Source organism: Anabas testudineus, chromosome 5, assembly GCF_900324465.2.
Source record: "Anabas testudineus chromosome 5, fAnaTes1.2, whole genome shotgun sequence".
Classification (NCBI taxonomy): domain Eukaryota; kingdom Metazoa; phylum Chordata; class Actinopteri; order Anabantiformes; family Anabantidae; genus Anabas; species Anabas testudineus.
Window position 1 is genome coordinate 13476424 of NC_046614.1, and position 15269 is coordinate 13491692.

Consider the following 15269-nt stretch of genomic DNA (forward strand, 5'->3'; position numbering starts at 1 on the left):
GATAAACAGAATACATATATAACACAAACCTTTGGTGTCCAACACTAACTATTTTAAAATCTAAACCCTACCTGAACACAATGAAACAGTCCTGAAGCTGTGAAACACTAGAGTAACATTTTTATCTGTAATCTATTTGTAGCTTATTTATCTTTGCCTTTCATTTGTTGTATTTATTAAACGTACAAAAATTGCTATTTTTGTACTATCACTATTACTTATGGAGTATGCAGTGTATTAAAACCATACAGTCGATGATTAAAACATGTTTGCAAATAAAGTTTGTAAAGAGATGCATAAAGAAATTCAGCATATTTTATATTAGTTGTATTAGTTATATGAATAAATATTAATCTATATCACTTCACTTTTAATATTTCCATTAAATATATATATATATATATATTTGGACAACAAATGCCAGTTTTATGTGGAATTAATACAAATCTATATTGTTCAAAACGGCTGTAACATAATTTGTGGTTTTTTTTTTTGCTGTTATTTTGAAAGGCTCGACCCGGATGTGATTCAATGGAGAGCTCAGCATGTTTCCTCTAAGTTCGGGGACGTTTCTCATGTCAACGACCATGAACATCTGTAGGAGAGCAGCCTGTACTGGAGACTGGAGCTCCGGCTTTAACGCCCTCATCTCTCGGGTCAAACCGCGGAGCAGCTGTCACCGGTGTCCGCAGACACCGTCCCACAGCCGGGGTCAGAGCACTGCGGCTAAACACGCACCAGGCTCCGAAACGAGCGAGAAACCCCGACTGAGAGCGATCGACCTGGCCCGGAAAGTGCAGCAGGAGAAGGCGAAGTCCCAGGCTGCAGAGGTCCCGGTGTCCGACCAGCAGAGGAGGGTGGCGGAGCTGAAACGGTTCAGTCTGCAGCTGCAACATGTTCATCCCAACGTGCTGGCCAGACACCTCCACAGAAGCGTGCTGTACCAGGACAAAGACCTGGTGGTCATCAATAAACCCTATGGTGTCCCGGTCCGAGGTAAACAGTCTGTCTAAAACTGGATCACTCTGAACAAGTAGTACAGGGAGAGAAGTGTGGAGTCAGTGAATTCACAGGACATGGTTTAATCATGTGAGTCCTGTAACAATGCCACCAATGCTCTGTCTTTAACCTAAATGTTTATTAGTAATGAATTGTTTAATCTGTGAAACATAAAAGTTAAATGGTAAACGTCTGAGACTCAAGATAACATCTTTAAAAATATAAAAATTTATATATAACACAGAAAAACTGTAAATTTACATGAACCAGAATTTATTCATATTAAAACACATTACAATTGTTAAGTAACGCAATTGTTTGAACTCTCCACAGTTTACTGTCACTGGAGATTGAATGTCTTTGTGTTTTGGAACGCAGATGAATAGAAAATGACAGATATACATTTCAGCTACAGCTGTATTAATTTTTGCCTACTGCATTATTTATGAACTGCACACTGAGTCTGGACTGAGTCACTATTCTCCAGTAACACTGCAACAAATCTTGGCTTATCTGGAGACTAACACGTGGAATTGCTGTTGTCGTTTTCTCTCAGACGACTCCAGGGTCACATCCATCACCTCTGTGCTTCCTGTTCTCTCTAAAATGATGGAGGGGAACAAGATCAAGACTGGTTCTCAGTTGTTTCCCTGCCTGGGACTGGAGAAAGAGACAACAGGGGTTCTTCTACTGGCCAGGAGTGAAGAGGCAGCGGAGCACATACTCAACCTGCACAGAAACAATCAAGTGCAGAGAAAATACTGGTGAGAAGCAGAGTGTTGATACAGGACAGTTAGTTTTTTCCTTTGATGAGTAATGATGCTTAATATTTACTGTTCTTCCTCAGGGTTGTCGCAGTCGGCGTACCTGTGCCATCTGAAGGAGTGATCGACATTCCCATCATAGAGAGAGAGGTCACAGGCCCTCGGCCCCATTACAAGGTGTCTCTTCTTCTGTGTTGTTGCTGCTGTAACCATCTGTCAAATGGCACAAAATGAATGCTTTAATGGTTGTAATGTGAACACATTATACTGTGTACTGAATAAATAAATACTTTTGCCGATCATGGTGACTTGTTCACCTATATTAGCTCCTACAAACATTAACGACTATTAGCGTGACTGTGACATGTTGCTGTATGTTTCTCCAATCTCATCACGTTTTATACCTTTCAGATGGCGCTGAGTCCTCTTTTCAAAGTGAACGATGCAGGTGATGGTTTGACTAAAGTGCGAGCCCATCGTGAAGCTCATCCTGCAGTGACCAAGTACAGAGTCCTGGACAGCAGCAGGGGTTGCAGCCTCGTGGAGCTCCAACCTTTTACTGGTAAAGAAAAATAAAACTGAGCTTTTGAGGAACTTCTCAGTTTGGGACACGTTACATGTTGTGATACTTATTCATATCTAATTGTTTTCGTTTCCACAGGAGGGAAGCACCAGATGAGAGTCCACATGGCATTTGCTCTTGCATGTCCCATTCTTGGTGATCATAAATATTCCCACTGGAGCAAACTGGCACCACAGGTAGGATACATGTCTTCAATACACGACAGCAAACAGAGTACCCTCAAAGAAAAAGTAATAATTAAAAAGAAACAAAGGTTCAGACCAGATGTCCTGGTGAGATGCTGCCAACAGCTTGGTGGCTAGGTCTCTTGTTTTGCTGGGAGATACTGCGGCTTGTGTGATTGTCCATTATATCTTAGTCTCCTTCTAGCAAAAAGCAGCAACTGTCCCAAGAAATTTTTTTTTTAATTTAATAATCTAAATTAACTTATTCACTGCAATGAGGGTTTTGTTGCTTGCACTGAGGTGCATTATTACACATAGAACAGTAACTTCTATATTTCTGTTAGGGCTTTTTGTCCTGTTTTAAAAAACTAAACGTAGATTTTGGTCCACAGAAATTACCTGAACACGTGTTGGGAAAGCTTGGACTGGAACAGAGCAAAGTACGTCATCTCCCTCTTCATTTGCACTCTCGACAACTGATACTTTCTGGAGCTAGTCAAGGAGACATCAACGTGTCTTGTCCCGTGCCTAAATATTTCACACAAACACTGAAACGACTGGATTTAACCGTCACTGATAGAAAGGACGATAAATAAACACATCTTAAGTTATATCCTAAACCTGTGGATGTCTGGAAGTACTGGACATCAGTTGAAAAAGTGCATAACCATTTAAATTAAATGGAAGATTTAATTATATTACACTGAGTTTTTATAAGGGCTGTTGTGTAAAATCTTCAAACAGAGGAATGTGTAAAAATAAATGACTGTACAGTGCTATATACAGTAACTCATTTTAGTAATAAACGTATTACAACCGTCAGTGTTGTTAATCTGCATGCGTCGTTTCTGTAGAAATACCAATAAGCTATAATAATAAGTTGTAAATACTTCTTATTTTTGAGCTGCTTGACATGAGTCTTGATACAGGGATTAATACTGCATTAGCTAAAAATGTGTATATCCTGTTTAAGCCATAACCCTGCTATACATACATACGGGAATAAGTTGGCAAAAGAGTTGATGAGAGTCTTGATCACTAGTGCTGACCTGAGAGAAATGCTCCCAATCTCCTGAATGACTATAATATAGCACTTGAATCTGAGGTTTAACTCACTCAATGATCCACAAGCATAAATTATGACGTCATTTTTGAAAAAACAGGCACAGGTTCTTCAACTTTGAACATATCAATACATGATTCAAAATGCAGTCAGTATACAAAAGTCGTGAACCATGGTCCCTGTAATTGTCCATTACGATATATCATAGTGGGACCTAGAAGAGAAAACATGGTTAACTGTCTCTGAGGTTAAGAGGCGAATGGTTAAATATTCTATTATCATATTGATAAGATTGACTTTAACAGAAAAATGTACCACCTCTGCTCTGCTTATAATCCAGCTGTGGTGAGACTAAAGCCTCGGTTAATTCAGAGGTTTCAGAGGCCATGGCTTATAAAAAGTAGTTGAATGAACAGTGCACTCCAATCAGCTGAGAACAGAAAATATAAAATGACAAAACTCTTGAGGGCCATCTCTCCCCAGAAGGAAAAAATGATTGTTTCAGATGTTCTGCTTCGAGATGGTGTGAGGTTTATACAGTCAGGGTGGGTACTGCATAGCCGACAATCAGTGACTGGAGAACTAGTTCCCATCAGTCCAGCCAGTCCTTTCAGATTAGCCCACATTCTCCAGATCAGTGCCGATGATTTCCTGGATCTCTCGGACCACGATGATGCGAGCCAGCGTGCGCTCCACTTGCTGACTCGTGAGGGGCTGAGACGAGTACCACATCGGGCTGTTAGGAGCGACAACGGGCTCTGGGGTCATGTAATATGCATCGTTACGCCCTTTAACGCTCTGAGGACTAGTAAAAGAAAGAGGAGTCAAGTTTTTTGTGTGAAAACTGGAGAATGATTCACCTTAAACAGGATTTTTTTTTTTATCTGAGTGCCACTCACCATTTAAAGAGGTAAAAGTCGTAAAGTTTAATGGGACAACGAAGAGGACTCTCAGGATCCTCCACCTGCTCTTCATACATGTCATCGGTTCCTGAAGCAGATATGGAAGATGTCAGGAACAGGAATTTCTACTGGTCATGGTTTTGATTCATAGCAAGATTTAAACATAAAGCCTCCTGTTTTAAGGACCTTTTTGTCCAGCACTGTGTGAACCTTGTCCTCTGAGAAGCCGGATAGTTGTTGCTTTGTCCTTGGCATTAGTGGGGTTCTTCCTTGTGTGTCTTAACACCTTAGAGAAAGCTACTTTCATGTGCTGTTCGGGTGTTATCAGGCGGAAATACCTGTGACAAAAATATTTCTTTTACCACACTCAGTATTTATATCTAAAATATCTTTGAGTCATTAAAGAGCTGCTGTGGATGATTAGCACAGAATGATGATTACTTACTTATTGTTGAAGTACATTAGAGTTGTGAGCAGTGTTGCAGGTGAATGCGCACCAAGCTGTTTACACTCCCACAGCATCTCCTCTGTCACATGACTTGGAATAACATAACCTAAAGGTGAGGACACATAATTGGTAACCTTCTTTAAAAAAAAAAAAAAGTGAAATTGTGAATGCTGATGATTTCATACCTAAGGGGTGGATACTGGGCTTCCAACCATCCAAGATTTTGTGTAAACACCCACAGAAACGTTCGTAATATGGATCAGAGAAAATGTCGTCCACACGTCCATTTTCAGAGAGATACTATTGAAGGAAACACATTTTTGACTTAAGACAGTCTTGTGGCATATTGCACCAATTAGTTTGAGCAGGTTGACACCAACCTTTTGTATACACAAGAAGACATAATATAGAATATCAGGTGCAAATTCTTCTTCTGCTGATCCTCGTGCCTCCTGCGTCATCAGGGAAAGACCCAAGTTTAGCTCTGCTACGGCACTGGACACCAAGTCTTCTTGAAAACGTAGAGGCTGGCGACCTGGAAACAGCCACACAGATGAGCAGAGACATTTTTTATTAGTACTGTAAGGTTTATGTGCTTATTTCTCAAGCAAAACAAAGGTTATTACCGATGAGAAATGTGTGATATTGATATTGTTCTACAAAAGTCAATTATGAGTAAGCATTGAAATGACTGTAATTCACTTACGTCCTATGGGTGCAAGCTTTATCTTCTCCTGCTTACTCAGCTCAGTGTTTTTTCGCTTCACCCAGAGGCGCCAGACCTCCAGGCCCTCCTCTGGCTTAAGACAAACAGGAACCATAATCTCTGTAGGTTGTTCAGCATGATCCTCCGTTTCTATCTGACCCTACACAAGAACAAAATAAAACATTAAACTTAATGCTTTCTAGGAAAGTGGGCAGTGAGGATAGATCACATTACATGATGATAACTGACATGTGATGTTCAAGATTTTCTCCCAAGACCAGTCAGTTTGAAAAGGACCAGATAAAAGAACTGGGAAACCAAGGAATTTATATAGTGCTAGTTCCAAAAGCAAACATCAGGCTAACAACAGGTTGCAAACACCATCAGCAGCTTTGAGTTAACAGATTTCATGTACTATTCTTAGTATTTCATGACAACATTAGTATTTATCAATTCTTTTAATGCAGTGTTATTAAAAACTATAATACAAAGCAATATACTTTGAAGGGAAGACGTCTGTTCTAACCTGCAGATGGAGCTGCTGTTCCTGTCCCTCTTCTCCTTGTTGTTGATTTGGGTCCCATATGTGCACTGACTGCGTAGTGTTGTAAGTTCCTCCGACAGTCTGCACTGCCACAGGGATATGAATGTTCCCGTTCATGAACTGCGCTGGGAACAGTGTCTGTACTATTTCTTCCTGTGTCCCGGTGGAGGTTGGCTGCAAATTTGAGGACCTTGATGAGGAACTGGGGGACATTTTGTCCTTGCCATTGGTGGTGGTAACTTGCACTGTATTGTACGTCTCCTGTGGTATGGCAATGTGAGTTACACCCTGCTGCTGTGGAGTAGAGTACACAGGGATGGTCCAGGTCTCACCCGTGGGACCTGTGATTGTTCCAGTTGTGCTGTACAGTTGAGCACTGTCAACTGTGAGCAGATCTGGTCGCAGTGAGACGTAGCTTTGCTGCTGCCCTTGAGGGATTGTCAGAACTGTGGCTACCTGCTGGCCTTGTGGAACAGCATAGGAAACCGCTAGAGGGACATCCACCTTACGCTTCTTGGCTGGTTGAAGAACTGTTGAGGCAGTGCCACACCTCCTTTCTGCCTCCCTATGACATGCTTGTTGCTCAGGAGGAGACATGGACTCTATGGTCTGGATCTGGATCTGTTGGCCACCTTGTAGCTGAATCTGTTGACCACCTTGTAGCTGAATCTGTTGACCACCTTGTAGCTGAATCTGTTGACCACCTTGTAGCTGAATCTGTTGACCACCCTGCAGGTGAATCTGTTGACCAGCCTGAAGTTGAATTTGCTGCCCACCTGGCAGCTGAATATGCTGTGTTCCTTGTAACTGGATGTGTTGGCCACTGGACAACTGGATTTGTTGTCCTCCAGCTACAGCCGCAACCAGCTGTGCCTGGATCTGTAAAGACAGCCAGCGTTTAAAAAAACAAAAAAAAAAAAAAACGCAGAAATACATAACATGGATGAGATATGGTGATAGAAATTGAAACAGTACCTGCTGCTGCTGCTCCTCTGTGAGATCTCCCTGGTGGACAAGCTGAGCAGTTGAGATTTCCTGCAGATCCTGCTGAGAAGGGGAGGCCACCTGAAGAACCTGACTAACTGTTTGGCCCTGCTGTTCCTGGATCTGAACCTGGTACAAATTGGGAGAGTAAAAATAACAGAACTCACACCAACAAATTATCTCAATGTTTACTGACAGACTGAAGTATACTGCTAACTTAACTTAGACAATAAAGTTTATTCCCAAATGAATTATGGCTGAACAACAACATATAAAGCTGCACTGCTTCAAAATGTGTTACAGAACTACATATTATAGCAATATTTATACATTTAAGGACAGGTAGTAAGATGTGCAACGGTAGAGAAAAGATGAATGACTGATCCCATTTGAATATGTAGCCATGCACATGTCCCGAGACAACCAGCAGGGAGCAGGCAGATTAAATCAAGAAAGGATCAAGTGAGCGTGCTACTTCATTCACTATAATCATATCAGAGAGAAATCAATGGTAATTTGGATCATTAAATAGTTCCTTACATCTTGTACAGATGCAGGAATCAGAGCTGACACAACAAACTAAGTTCAACTACACTGAATTTAACTTTAACTCAAATACCAAACAGCCTTCTCATTTATTTTGTCCCATGAGAGTGAGTAATGACCAAGGATCTGCCGCCCTCTGTCATGTGCCGTTTAAACATAGCATGAGGCAATGATAGTGCCATTACCTGCACTTGGAGCTGCTGTTCAGTTCCCTGATGGACTGACAGTTGAGGAGAAATCTCTGCTGAGGTCACCTGTACCTGCCATAAAACACGATCACATACACAATAAGTGTTGTAGACTACATCACACTGAAGAATCACGCTAATATCATTCAACAACTACAGTCACAATGAAAAAGATGCAGTCTTACAGGACAAGCCAGCTCTAAGAGCGATCCAGCCACCTCTGTGCTGTCCGCGTAGACACAGTTGGTACCCTGTTGCTGGTACACCATAGCTGTGGTGGTGGCTGCCCCTCCCTGTTGGCTGAACTCCTGCAGCACCTCTGGGCCCTTGGCAAGAGAGTCTAGGAACTCCTTCATCCTGTGCTGAGGCACAGTGCGGGCCTTCTGCCGCACATACTCATCAAACGAGACCACCCCACTCTCCTGCTCATTCATTGTCACTTGACCTAGACAGATGACATCAATACAAAGAAAATATAAGTTACATTTATAATGATGCGGGTCATGGTGATTGTAAAAGTACAATATCAGACACATTTAAACTGCTAAGTTTGGAAAATTGCTTATTAAATAGGAAACACTGGAATAACAGTACGCACACGGGTCAAAGTGCATATGGGCTCATTAAACAATAACTATGTTACGCCTTTATGAACTTTTGTAACATTACAGTCACCTAACGTCAAGCCTCAAAACATACTCTAAATATGTATTCATTTTGACAAATTTCGTTTAGAGGTTCATAAAGCCACTAATAAAGGCACTCATGTATGTTTTCATTACTTTTCTGGACGGTGTTGTAGCACTGTCTACGTTGTAACGTTAGCTAACTTAGCTGTTAGCAAGTTAGCTTCACAATATTAGCAAAGCACTGTTTTGATACTACCCATATGGATAGCTGCTAGTTAGCAACAGCTAGCTGCATTCGACTTCGTCATATACTAATGTGATGTCTACTGAACATTATGTAATTAAGTTACATTGTTTGTCTATTATAAGCCAACAAGTATTAAAGCAACAGTCCATTCATAGCCAACACATGACGCAAACTAGCTAGTGCTACTGTTAGCTACACAGCTAGCTCAATGGCTGCGGATCCTGTCATGCTACCTTAAATAAAATGAAATCCTCTCCTTTCCGCCAAGACACGGTGTTTAAAACTAAAAAGGCGATAAACGTCTAACAGCTACCACCAACATGCCATTCACTCCGCGTCATAATACAAGTAGCACAACTGCAATCCCGCAAACAATGCTATGATTAGACTGCGATAAAATTGAACAGCAGCAGCAGCAGCAGCGAGCAGGCGAGGTCTCTGACGTCTGCTTATTTCAGGGTGAGATCCAGGCTCATGTTGGTGTCGAACAAGTTTCCCTGGTCCAGCAAAGCACATACAGTATGTATCTATCCGGCAGAAATAAGAGCGATATCACTGCAACCTACAGCAAACGGCAACACATGAAGAAACGTGTCCACTGTGTTTATCCAGTGAGAGATACAATGACGGAAGTATAGGCCCCGAAAACAACGCGACTCCTCTGCAGCCTGCTGAGCCGTCCTGATAACAGGAGCTCCCATCCTACAGCAGGGAAACACCTGCAGCATCACAGCTGTGAAAAGAAGCAGAAATTACATTCATATGCACAGTTTAGTGAACGACACGACACAAACTGTAACAAGTATAATGTGCTGTTTGTTTCAGTGAAAAGCACCAACAACATCTCTCAGGATTTATGGAGAAATGCAAAAATATTATTTGTCTGTTGCCTATTATTTTTTTTTTTTACATCGCCTGATATTGGAAAGCTAAAGAAAAATAAATTAGATGCCTCAAGAGTCAGAATCAAAATTGACACACACTTTATATTATGTTTTTTTTTACTGATATTTTTGGTTTATTGACTCCCTGATAATCTCTACAGGCCTATGGGATTAAATATTTTGGAAAAAAGCTGACAAAATGACCTGATTTTTTCCAGACTACCTTTTCTTTAGAGACCTCAGTAAACCAGAATCATCACCCACTAGTTCTGCTCAGGCCAGGTAAGCATTTGAATGCATGTGCCTTTAACAAAATTGAACTTCTCCAGTCTGCCTTAAAGCGCCAGGCATGTGCTACTGAGGGCCTCCCCCTGTTTGCTCCACAACAAACTGCCTCTCACCCTTCTTAAGGTGGCCCATGATAGATGTGCTGTGCGCATAGGCTGTGTCCTCTACACACTGGATACGAAACAGTTAATTCCCACCCTCTTTGCAGCCTATTTGGGATTCTGCAAAAACTCTCTTCCAAAATTGGTGGGGGTACATATGCGTTAACTACTTGTATTAATATTTTCTTTAATAAAGTGTTTATTATAAAACACCAAAAGTCCTATGAGTTTTCCAAGTGCAAATATGTGTAAATAGTAAATAAGTGTAAATATGTACTGCCCATTTGTTAAGTTATGCTTGACCGTATAGATGCATACAGTCTGGAGGATAAGCCTCTAAGTTGGAAGGAAACAATACTACAGTGCTCGTGTCTACTAGGTTTCACATTATCACTTCATGTGACTTCGTGGCACTGTAAGAATCTTAATGTAATCCTTTTGAGAGGAGATTTACCTTAACACAACTGTTGTAGGAAGAGGCATGTGCAGCTTGTAGATTTTTGTAGAAATGTATTTGCAAAACTGTTTTCTTTTTCAGTGGCCACGTGTAAAGACAAATACAAGGAATATTTATACTTTTATTTTTCCAAAAGCAGACTCTGGTGTCTAGGCCCTGCTCCTTGTTTCTGCAGGTGACAGAATGATGGGAGACTGCCAAGTAACCAGCCGGTATATAATGGGAATAAGACGTCAGCTTGAAAGCTCGATGGCTGTGAGCATGTCTGTAAATCCGCTGTGTTCAACCCTCCCTGTGATGCTGTTTGACTTCAGAAATCAGATGTTACACACATTCTGCATCTAGGCATGAAGTGCTACCTATGACTCACTAAGAGGAAGCAGGACGTGAGGAATCACAGGTATACATGGCTTCATTGAGCATTTCACATTTTTGTGGGAAGTTAGTTTATAGCAGAGAAACGTTTTGTAATGGAATACTGTTTTGGTAATGCAATAATAATAATAATAATAATAATAATAATGATAGTGCATGTTTTAGAGACTAGAAGTTGCATTGCATGCAGAGCTTTTTTAGTGTCTTTGTATTTGTATTTTGACAAAGAGCTCTTTTTATACTCCAGCTGTAAAATGTACCAACAGCCTGTCAGGACACAAGACATTTCTTACCTTGTGGTTTATGTTTTGAGGATTGTTTTCATAAACACACATATGAATAATGTTTATTTATCATTTAGAACAACCCAAGTTTGAGTTTGGAAAATCAGGTCACTTGCTAGAAATGTTCGTGTCATCAGGGAAGTTATATATTTAGACATTATACGTGGGTTCTATTGTTTATCACTTTAGGAATTTGTGATTTTCTTTTCATATCATTTGTGATTGGGCTATTGAAGCTGCAGCTTGACGTTTGTGACCCTAAGGACACCGACAGATCAGACAGGCTCATGCTGTGTTTTTGGCCAAGCTGCGTTGTATTTTTGTTAACGCAGCGTGTACGCAGATGTTGTGGAGTGTGCAACCCCGGTGGATTACACAGAGGAATTATTGCTCTTTATAGGATTGAAACGCAAGATTAATTATCTGTGAATCTGTGTGACTGTTTACCTTCTTCTTAATTCTAAGGTCGTTCTAGTTTCAGACCTTTTATAATTATATACTGTACTGTAAAATGATTACATCCTATTGAAACAGGATAAATTGCTATGTGGAACACTTACACGTAGCAAATGGTAGACAATAGTCTGAACAATTGCTGTGTGCAGCCATGCTATTTAGATGTGAAATTACACGTCAACCTTTCTTCTCTTGTTTTGATCCTCAGATCTTGGTATTTCAGTTTACCTGACAAAAAATGGGGTGTTCATCTCTGCTCTTCGTTACAATAGCCATGTCTTTTTCTTCACTTGGAAGCCTTATTCAAACTTCACATTCACTGGACAACTCTGATTCAGTCCGAAGAAACGCCAACTCCACGGACAACTTGAGCAAGGACATAATATTCCATTCAGTGAGTGGCAGCGACTCTGCAGAGGGAAGTGGACACAGCGTTGACAGTAGAACATCACAGATCAATAAGACTGTTATTCAAAAGGACTCTGAGCAAGCCAGCATTGAAAACAGTTCTGAGTCTGGAGTCACATTAACTACAACAGCAGCACTTACTCCGTACCACTTACAGGCTCATGATCAAAAAGCTGACGAAGCCAATACTTCAATTACAGGACACACTCACTCCAGTGTACACCTCATCTCAGAGGAAGCTCTCTTGGATGGGAGCCACATAACAACTGAAGAACAGTTACAAGAGAGTCAAACATCAATAGTAAATGATGTCCTCCTGAATGGTAAGTATAAATATGATATACAGTATGATACTTCTTCTTTAAATACGTTAAATATGGTCCTATCATATGGTTCATGATAGTTTTACACAATCACCACTGTATCAAGTAAAAGTGATTGACATTGAGTTTTTGATCCTATGCTATGCAAATGCACCACAAAGATGCATCAGAAGATAAGACTTTTTTCTCCATTCTTCCTCTGTCTCTCAGATGGAGAAAGACCTGAACTTCCCGTCCAAACAAATGTGTTTACTTCTGTGAAGAACCAGAACATGTCAGGATCTGGATATCCCTGTGTACTTGGTCTTAGACCTTGTGTTGTTCTTAAAAACGTTAATGGCACCAATCTGCTGTGGGATGACATGAGGCGCACACTCGCATTTGCCTGGGAACTACATGTCTATGGATCTGCCAGTCTTTTCATACTGATGGCAGTCCTGGCAGTTTTGGGAATGCCTGGTGCATGTACTTGTCCTCATCCCCTCAGTGATGCCCTGACTGTGGCCAATAGTCTACTAATTATTGGTGGTACTTTGCGCGGTGTCCTCCTTCTACTTGATCCTTATGGCACTCGTCAGATCCTATCTCGTGCTACTCTGGCAGCCCTTCATAACGTTCCCTTGCAGCTTCTTCTGTGGGCACAGGTTTCCCTCGCTCTGGTCACACTTAGAGGGTTGAAGTTGTTACTTTTTCCGCTAAAGCTACAGCACCCATGGGTTGTTGGAGGGCTGGCTCTATCACACTGCACTTCATTACTCATAGCAGACCTATACTCTTCAACATTATCCCCTGCTCTCCTGCTAATGCTACAGACTTTTTCCCTCTGCTGGGGTCTCCCATTCTGCATCGGAATCGTCATAAAGTCTCTTTCTCATCTACATCCTTTTCTCAGGTCCTCTGTACCTCAGTGGGTTCCTTCACAGAGGATTGAGAGGCGAGCAAAGCGGGTAACAGCAGTGTGCGCCTTCCTCGGGGTCCTCTGCTGCAGCCTTCATGGGTATAGTCTCCTCTGGCTTTATGGGCTACTGGGAAACTGGAGGCGCTTCGGCTGGGGCTGGTGGCTCAGTCAGTTTTGGGCAAGAATCCTTGAGCTGGCTTGGGGATTTTCTTTGCTTGTCCTGGGATCTTGGATCTTTTGGATGCCCTCCAGGAGTCATTCAAGGGGTGATCAATGGCAGAGCAGAAGTGAGGCATCTAAAGGTGTGGATGAGAAAAGCTTGTGGGGTAGAGTCTTGGCTAGTTTAAGGAAAGGGCCTCTCCGAAAATCAGAGAAGACCTGGGAAGACCTGATGCCAAATAATTGGGCAAAATATAATCTGTCTAGAGCAGGTATCAGCAACAATGTAATGTGTCCATATGATGACCAGCCATCTACCATTACACCAGAATACAAGCCTGAACCTGTTAGCAATAGCAGCTCGGACTCTCAGGCTGCACTATTGTGGCAGAAAGTTGGAGAACGTGAATGTATTCTTTCACTTATAGAATTCGACCTGCGGCCCCCATCTCCTATTAACCTCAGGCGTAGCATAGACTATGCTCTTGATCGTGGGCAGCTTGTAGCAGGAGGTCTTTTCACTCCTCCAGCTCTCTCCTGGACTCACACTGTGGGCTCAGACACCGCTGATGGAGACGGTGGTTCAACATTACCTTCAGCTTATGTCGGCTTTGGGTGGATGTTGGACACAGAGTCTCTATCTGCATCTCTTGAGCATTTCCAAGCCAAAGAGCCAATACAATCATCCGGTGCTACAACTGATTACACTGGTAGCATTGGGTCTCCATCTATTGTACAACATGGAGAGGAATTTAATTCAATGTTCTCAACAGTGATGTTTCAGCATGACTGGTCTGACGACGATGTCACAGACCTCTAAGTTGTCTCTTTCATCAGGAGCACAAACATTAACTTCCTACTTTAGATCATCTGAAATGGCACCATAATGTAGTCAATAATACTCTGAAAGACTTGACCTCAATGGATTATACAGTACATCAAACATTTAGCTCAAGAGCCTCTAGAGCAGTTAGTATCACACAAATAGTGACACCTGTTTCATAAACTATGTATGTTTTGGAAAAGATCATTGGTAGATTATTATTAATTTATTTGTTTGGCTTTCATTGAGTGTTCTGATATGATGTTGTGTTCATGTGTTTTAGCACAAAGTAATCCACAAATAAAGTGATGTTTACATCTATCCCAATCCTGTGTGTGTGTGCAGAATAGACCACTATTAAGTCAGATTTGCAATTGCCATATACTGAATTAACATCTGTTCCCCGTTTGTTTATTTAATGTAGAAAGTAATGTTATATTAAAACTCGGCTATTTCCACTGTGTTTGTAAATAAAGGGAATTTTTACGAATTGTCTATAATCTTGATTAAAGCCATATTTGGAAATGTCCTGGCCAAAACAAAGAAACAAATGAGAAAGTGTGAGGAAGCCATTTGAGCAGTTATTGGTTTGTTTTGTTTATGTGAATTATTTAAATTTATTTACTCAAATGCACTATGTATGCACTAACTTTATCAAAAGGAGTGTAGAAGAGTAGACACCTACATTATTCTGTACAATACAAATTCCAAAGTCCACGGTGTACCCTAAACTTAGTAGCCTTTTACAGTGAGAAGAAAGGTCTATCTAAAATGTGTAATTAGCATGCTTATAGCCTGCATGTGTCATTGTGTGATGCTGGTAGGGCAGAAACAATATGGGGACTTACTTCTCAAACTATTACTAAGCATGACTTATCATGGCAGGCTATCAGGATTTTTACATGTCTTTTTAATGTTTATAGGATGCAAAACTCAGGCACATGAATACGTCAGCACAATGCAGTGTTACTCTTATGACTCTAAAGGTCAAACAGGGCCTTTTGCTGACTCCACATATGGAGTTTGGGTTATTGTCCCACACTTTA

At 41.2% G+C, this 15269-nt stretch overlaps 3 protein-coding genes across 4 annotated transcripts; 2 read left to right on the forward strand and 1 right to left on the reverse strand.

Annotated features, from left to right (window-relative positions):
- Positions 1 to 524: 524 nt before the first annotated feature.
- Positions 525 to 3332, forward strand: LOC113154243 (mitochondrial RNA pseudouridine synthase rpusd4-like). The gene is made up of 6 exons (XM_026348332.1): positions 525 to 996; positions 1556 to 1763; positions 1847 to 1940; positions 2175 to 2325; positions 2425 to 2522; positions 2903 to 3332. The coding sequence occupies exons 1-6, from the start codon at positions 546 to 548 to the stop codon at positions 3104 to 3106; spliced, it is 1206 nt and encodes a 401-aa protein (XP_026204117.1). The 5' UTR covers positions 525 to 545; the 3' UTR covers positions 3107 to 3332.
- LOC113154231 (glutamine-rich protein 1-like) lies at positions 3181 to 9490 on the reverse strand. Of its 2 annotated transcripts, none has more exons than XM_026348315.1 (12): positions 9334 to 9490; positions 8077 to 8336; positions 7889 to 7963; positions 7149 to 7286; positions 6156 to 7052; positions 5630 to 5789; positions 5304 to 5458; positions 5109 to 5223; positions 4921 to 5029; positions 4662 to 4813; positions 4473 to 4563; positions 3181 to 4378 (listed from the first exon to the last, which is right to left on the reverse strand). In XM_026348315.1, exons 2-12 carry the CDS (start codon positions 8323 to 8325, stop codon positions 4189 to 4191), a joined length of 2331 nt encoding a protein of 776 aa, XP_026204100.1. In that variant the 5' UTR covers positions 8326 to 8336; positions 9334 to 9490; the 3' UTR covers positions 3181 to 4188. The 2 variants fall into 2 exon arrangements, with proteins under 2 accessions (XP_026204100.1, XP_026204101.1); XM_026348316.1 differs by lacking the exon at positions 9334 to 9490 and adding an exon at positions 9001 to 9327.
- A 2396-nt stretch (positions 9491 to 11886) lies between these two features.
- Positions 11887 to 14418, forward strand: LOC113153424. Its single transcript, XM_026347047.1, has 3 exons — positions 11887 to 12343; positions 12554 to 12617; positions 13236 to 14418. The coding sequence occupies exons 1-3, from the start codon at positions 11887 to 11889 to the stop codon at positions 14218 to 14220; spliced, it is 1506 nt and encodes a 501-aa protein (XP_026202832.1). The 3' UTR covers positions 14221 to 14418.
- The last annotated feature ends 851 nt before the right edge of the window (positions 14419 to 15269 follow it).

What these genes read in the sequence shown, in the direction of transcription:
- LOC113154243 (XM_026348332.1), top strand. Translation starts at nt 546, where the DNA reads ATGTTTCCTCTAAGTTCGGGGACGTTTCTCATGTCAACGACCATGAAC. An exon ending in CTATGGTGTCCCGGTCCGAG is followed by an intron (nt 997 to 1,555) that starts GTAAACAGTCTG and finishes GTTTTCTCTCAG; the next exon opens with ACGACTCCAGGGTCACATCC. An exon ending in GGAGCAAACTGGCACCACAG is followed by an intron (nt 2,523 to 2,902) that starts GTAGGATACATG and finishes TTTGGTCCACAG; the next exon opens with AAATTACCTGAACACGTGTT.
- LOC113154231 (XM_026348315.1), bottom strand. Translation starts at nt 8,325, where the DNA reads ATGAATGAGCAGGAGAGTGGGGTGGTCTCGTTTGATGAGTATGTGCGG. An exon ending in AACAGCAGCTCCAAGTGCAG is followed by an intron (nt 7,287 to 7,888) that starts GTAATGGCACTA and finishes AATTTGTACCAG; the next exon opens with GTTCAGATCCAGGAACAGCA. An exon ending in GCCCAGTATCCACCCCTTAG is followed by an intron (nt 5,030 to 5,108) that starts GTATGAAATCAT and finishes CCTCACCTTTAG; the next exon opens with GTTATGTTATTCCAAGTCAT.
- LOC113153424 (XM_026347047.1), top strand. Translation starts at nt 11,887, where the DNA reads ATGTCTTTTTCTTCACTTGGAAGCCTTATTCAAACTTCACATTCACTG. An exon ending in AAATGATGTCCTCCTGAATG is followed by an intron (nt 12,344 to 12,553) that starts GTAAGTATAAAT and finishes TCTGTCTCTCAG; the next exon opens with ATGGAGAAAGACCTGAACTT. An exon ending in TCTGTGAAGAACCAGAACAT is followed by an intron (nt 12,618 to 13,235) that starts GTCAGGATCTGG and finishes TCCTTTTCTCAG; the next exon opens with GTCCTCTGTACCTCAGTGGG.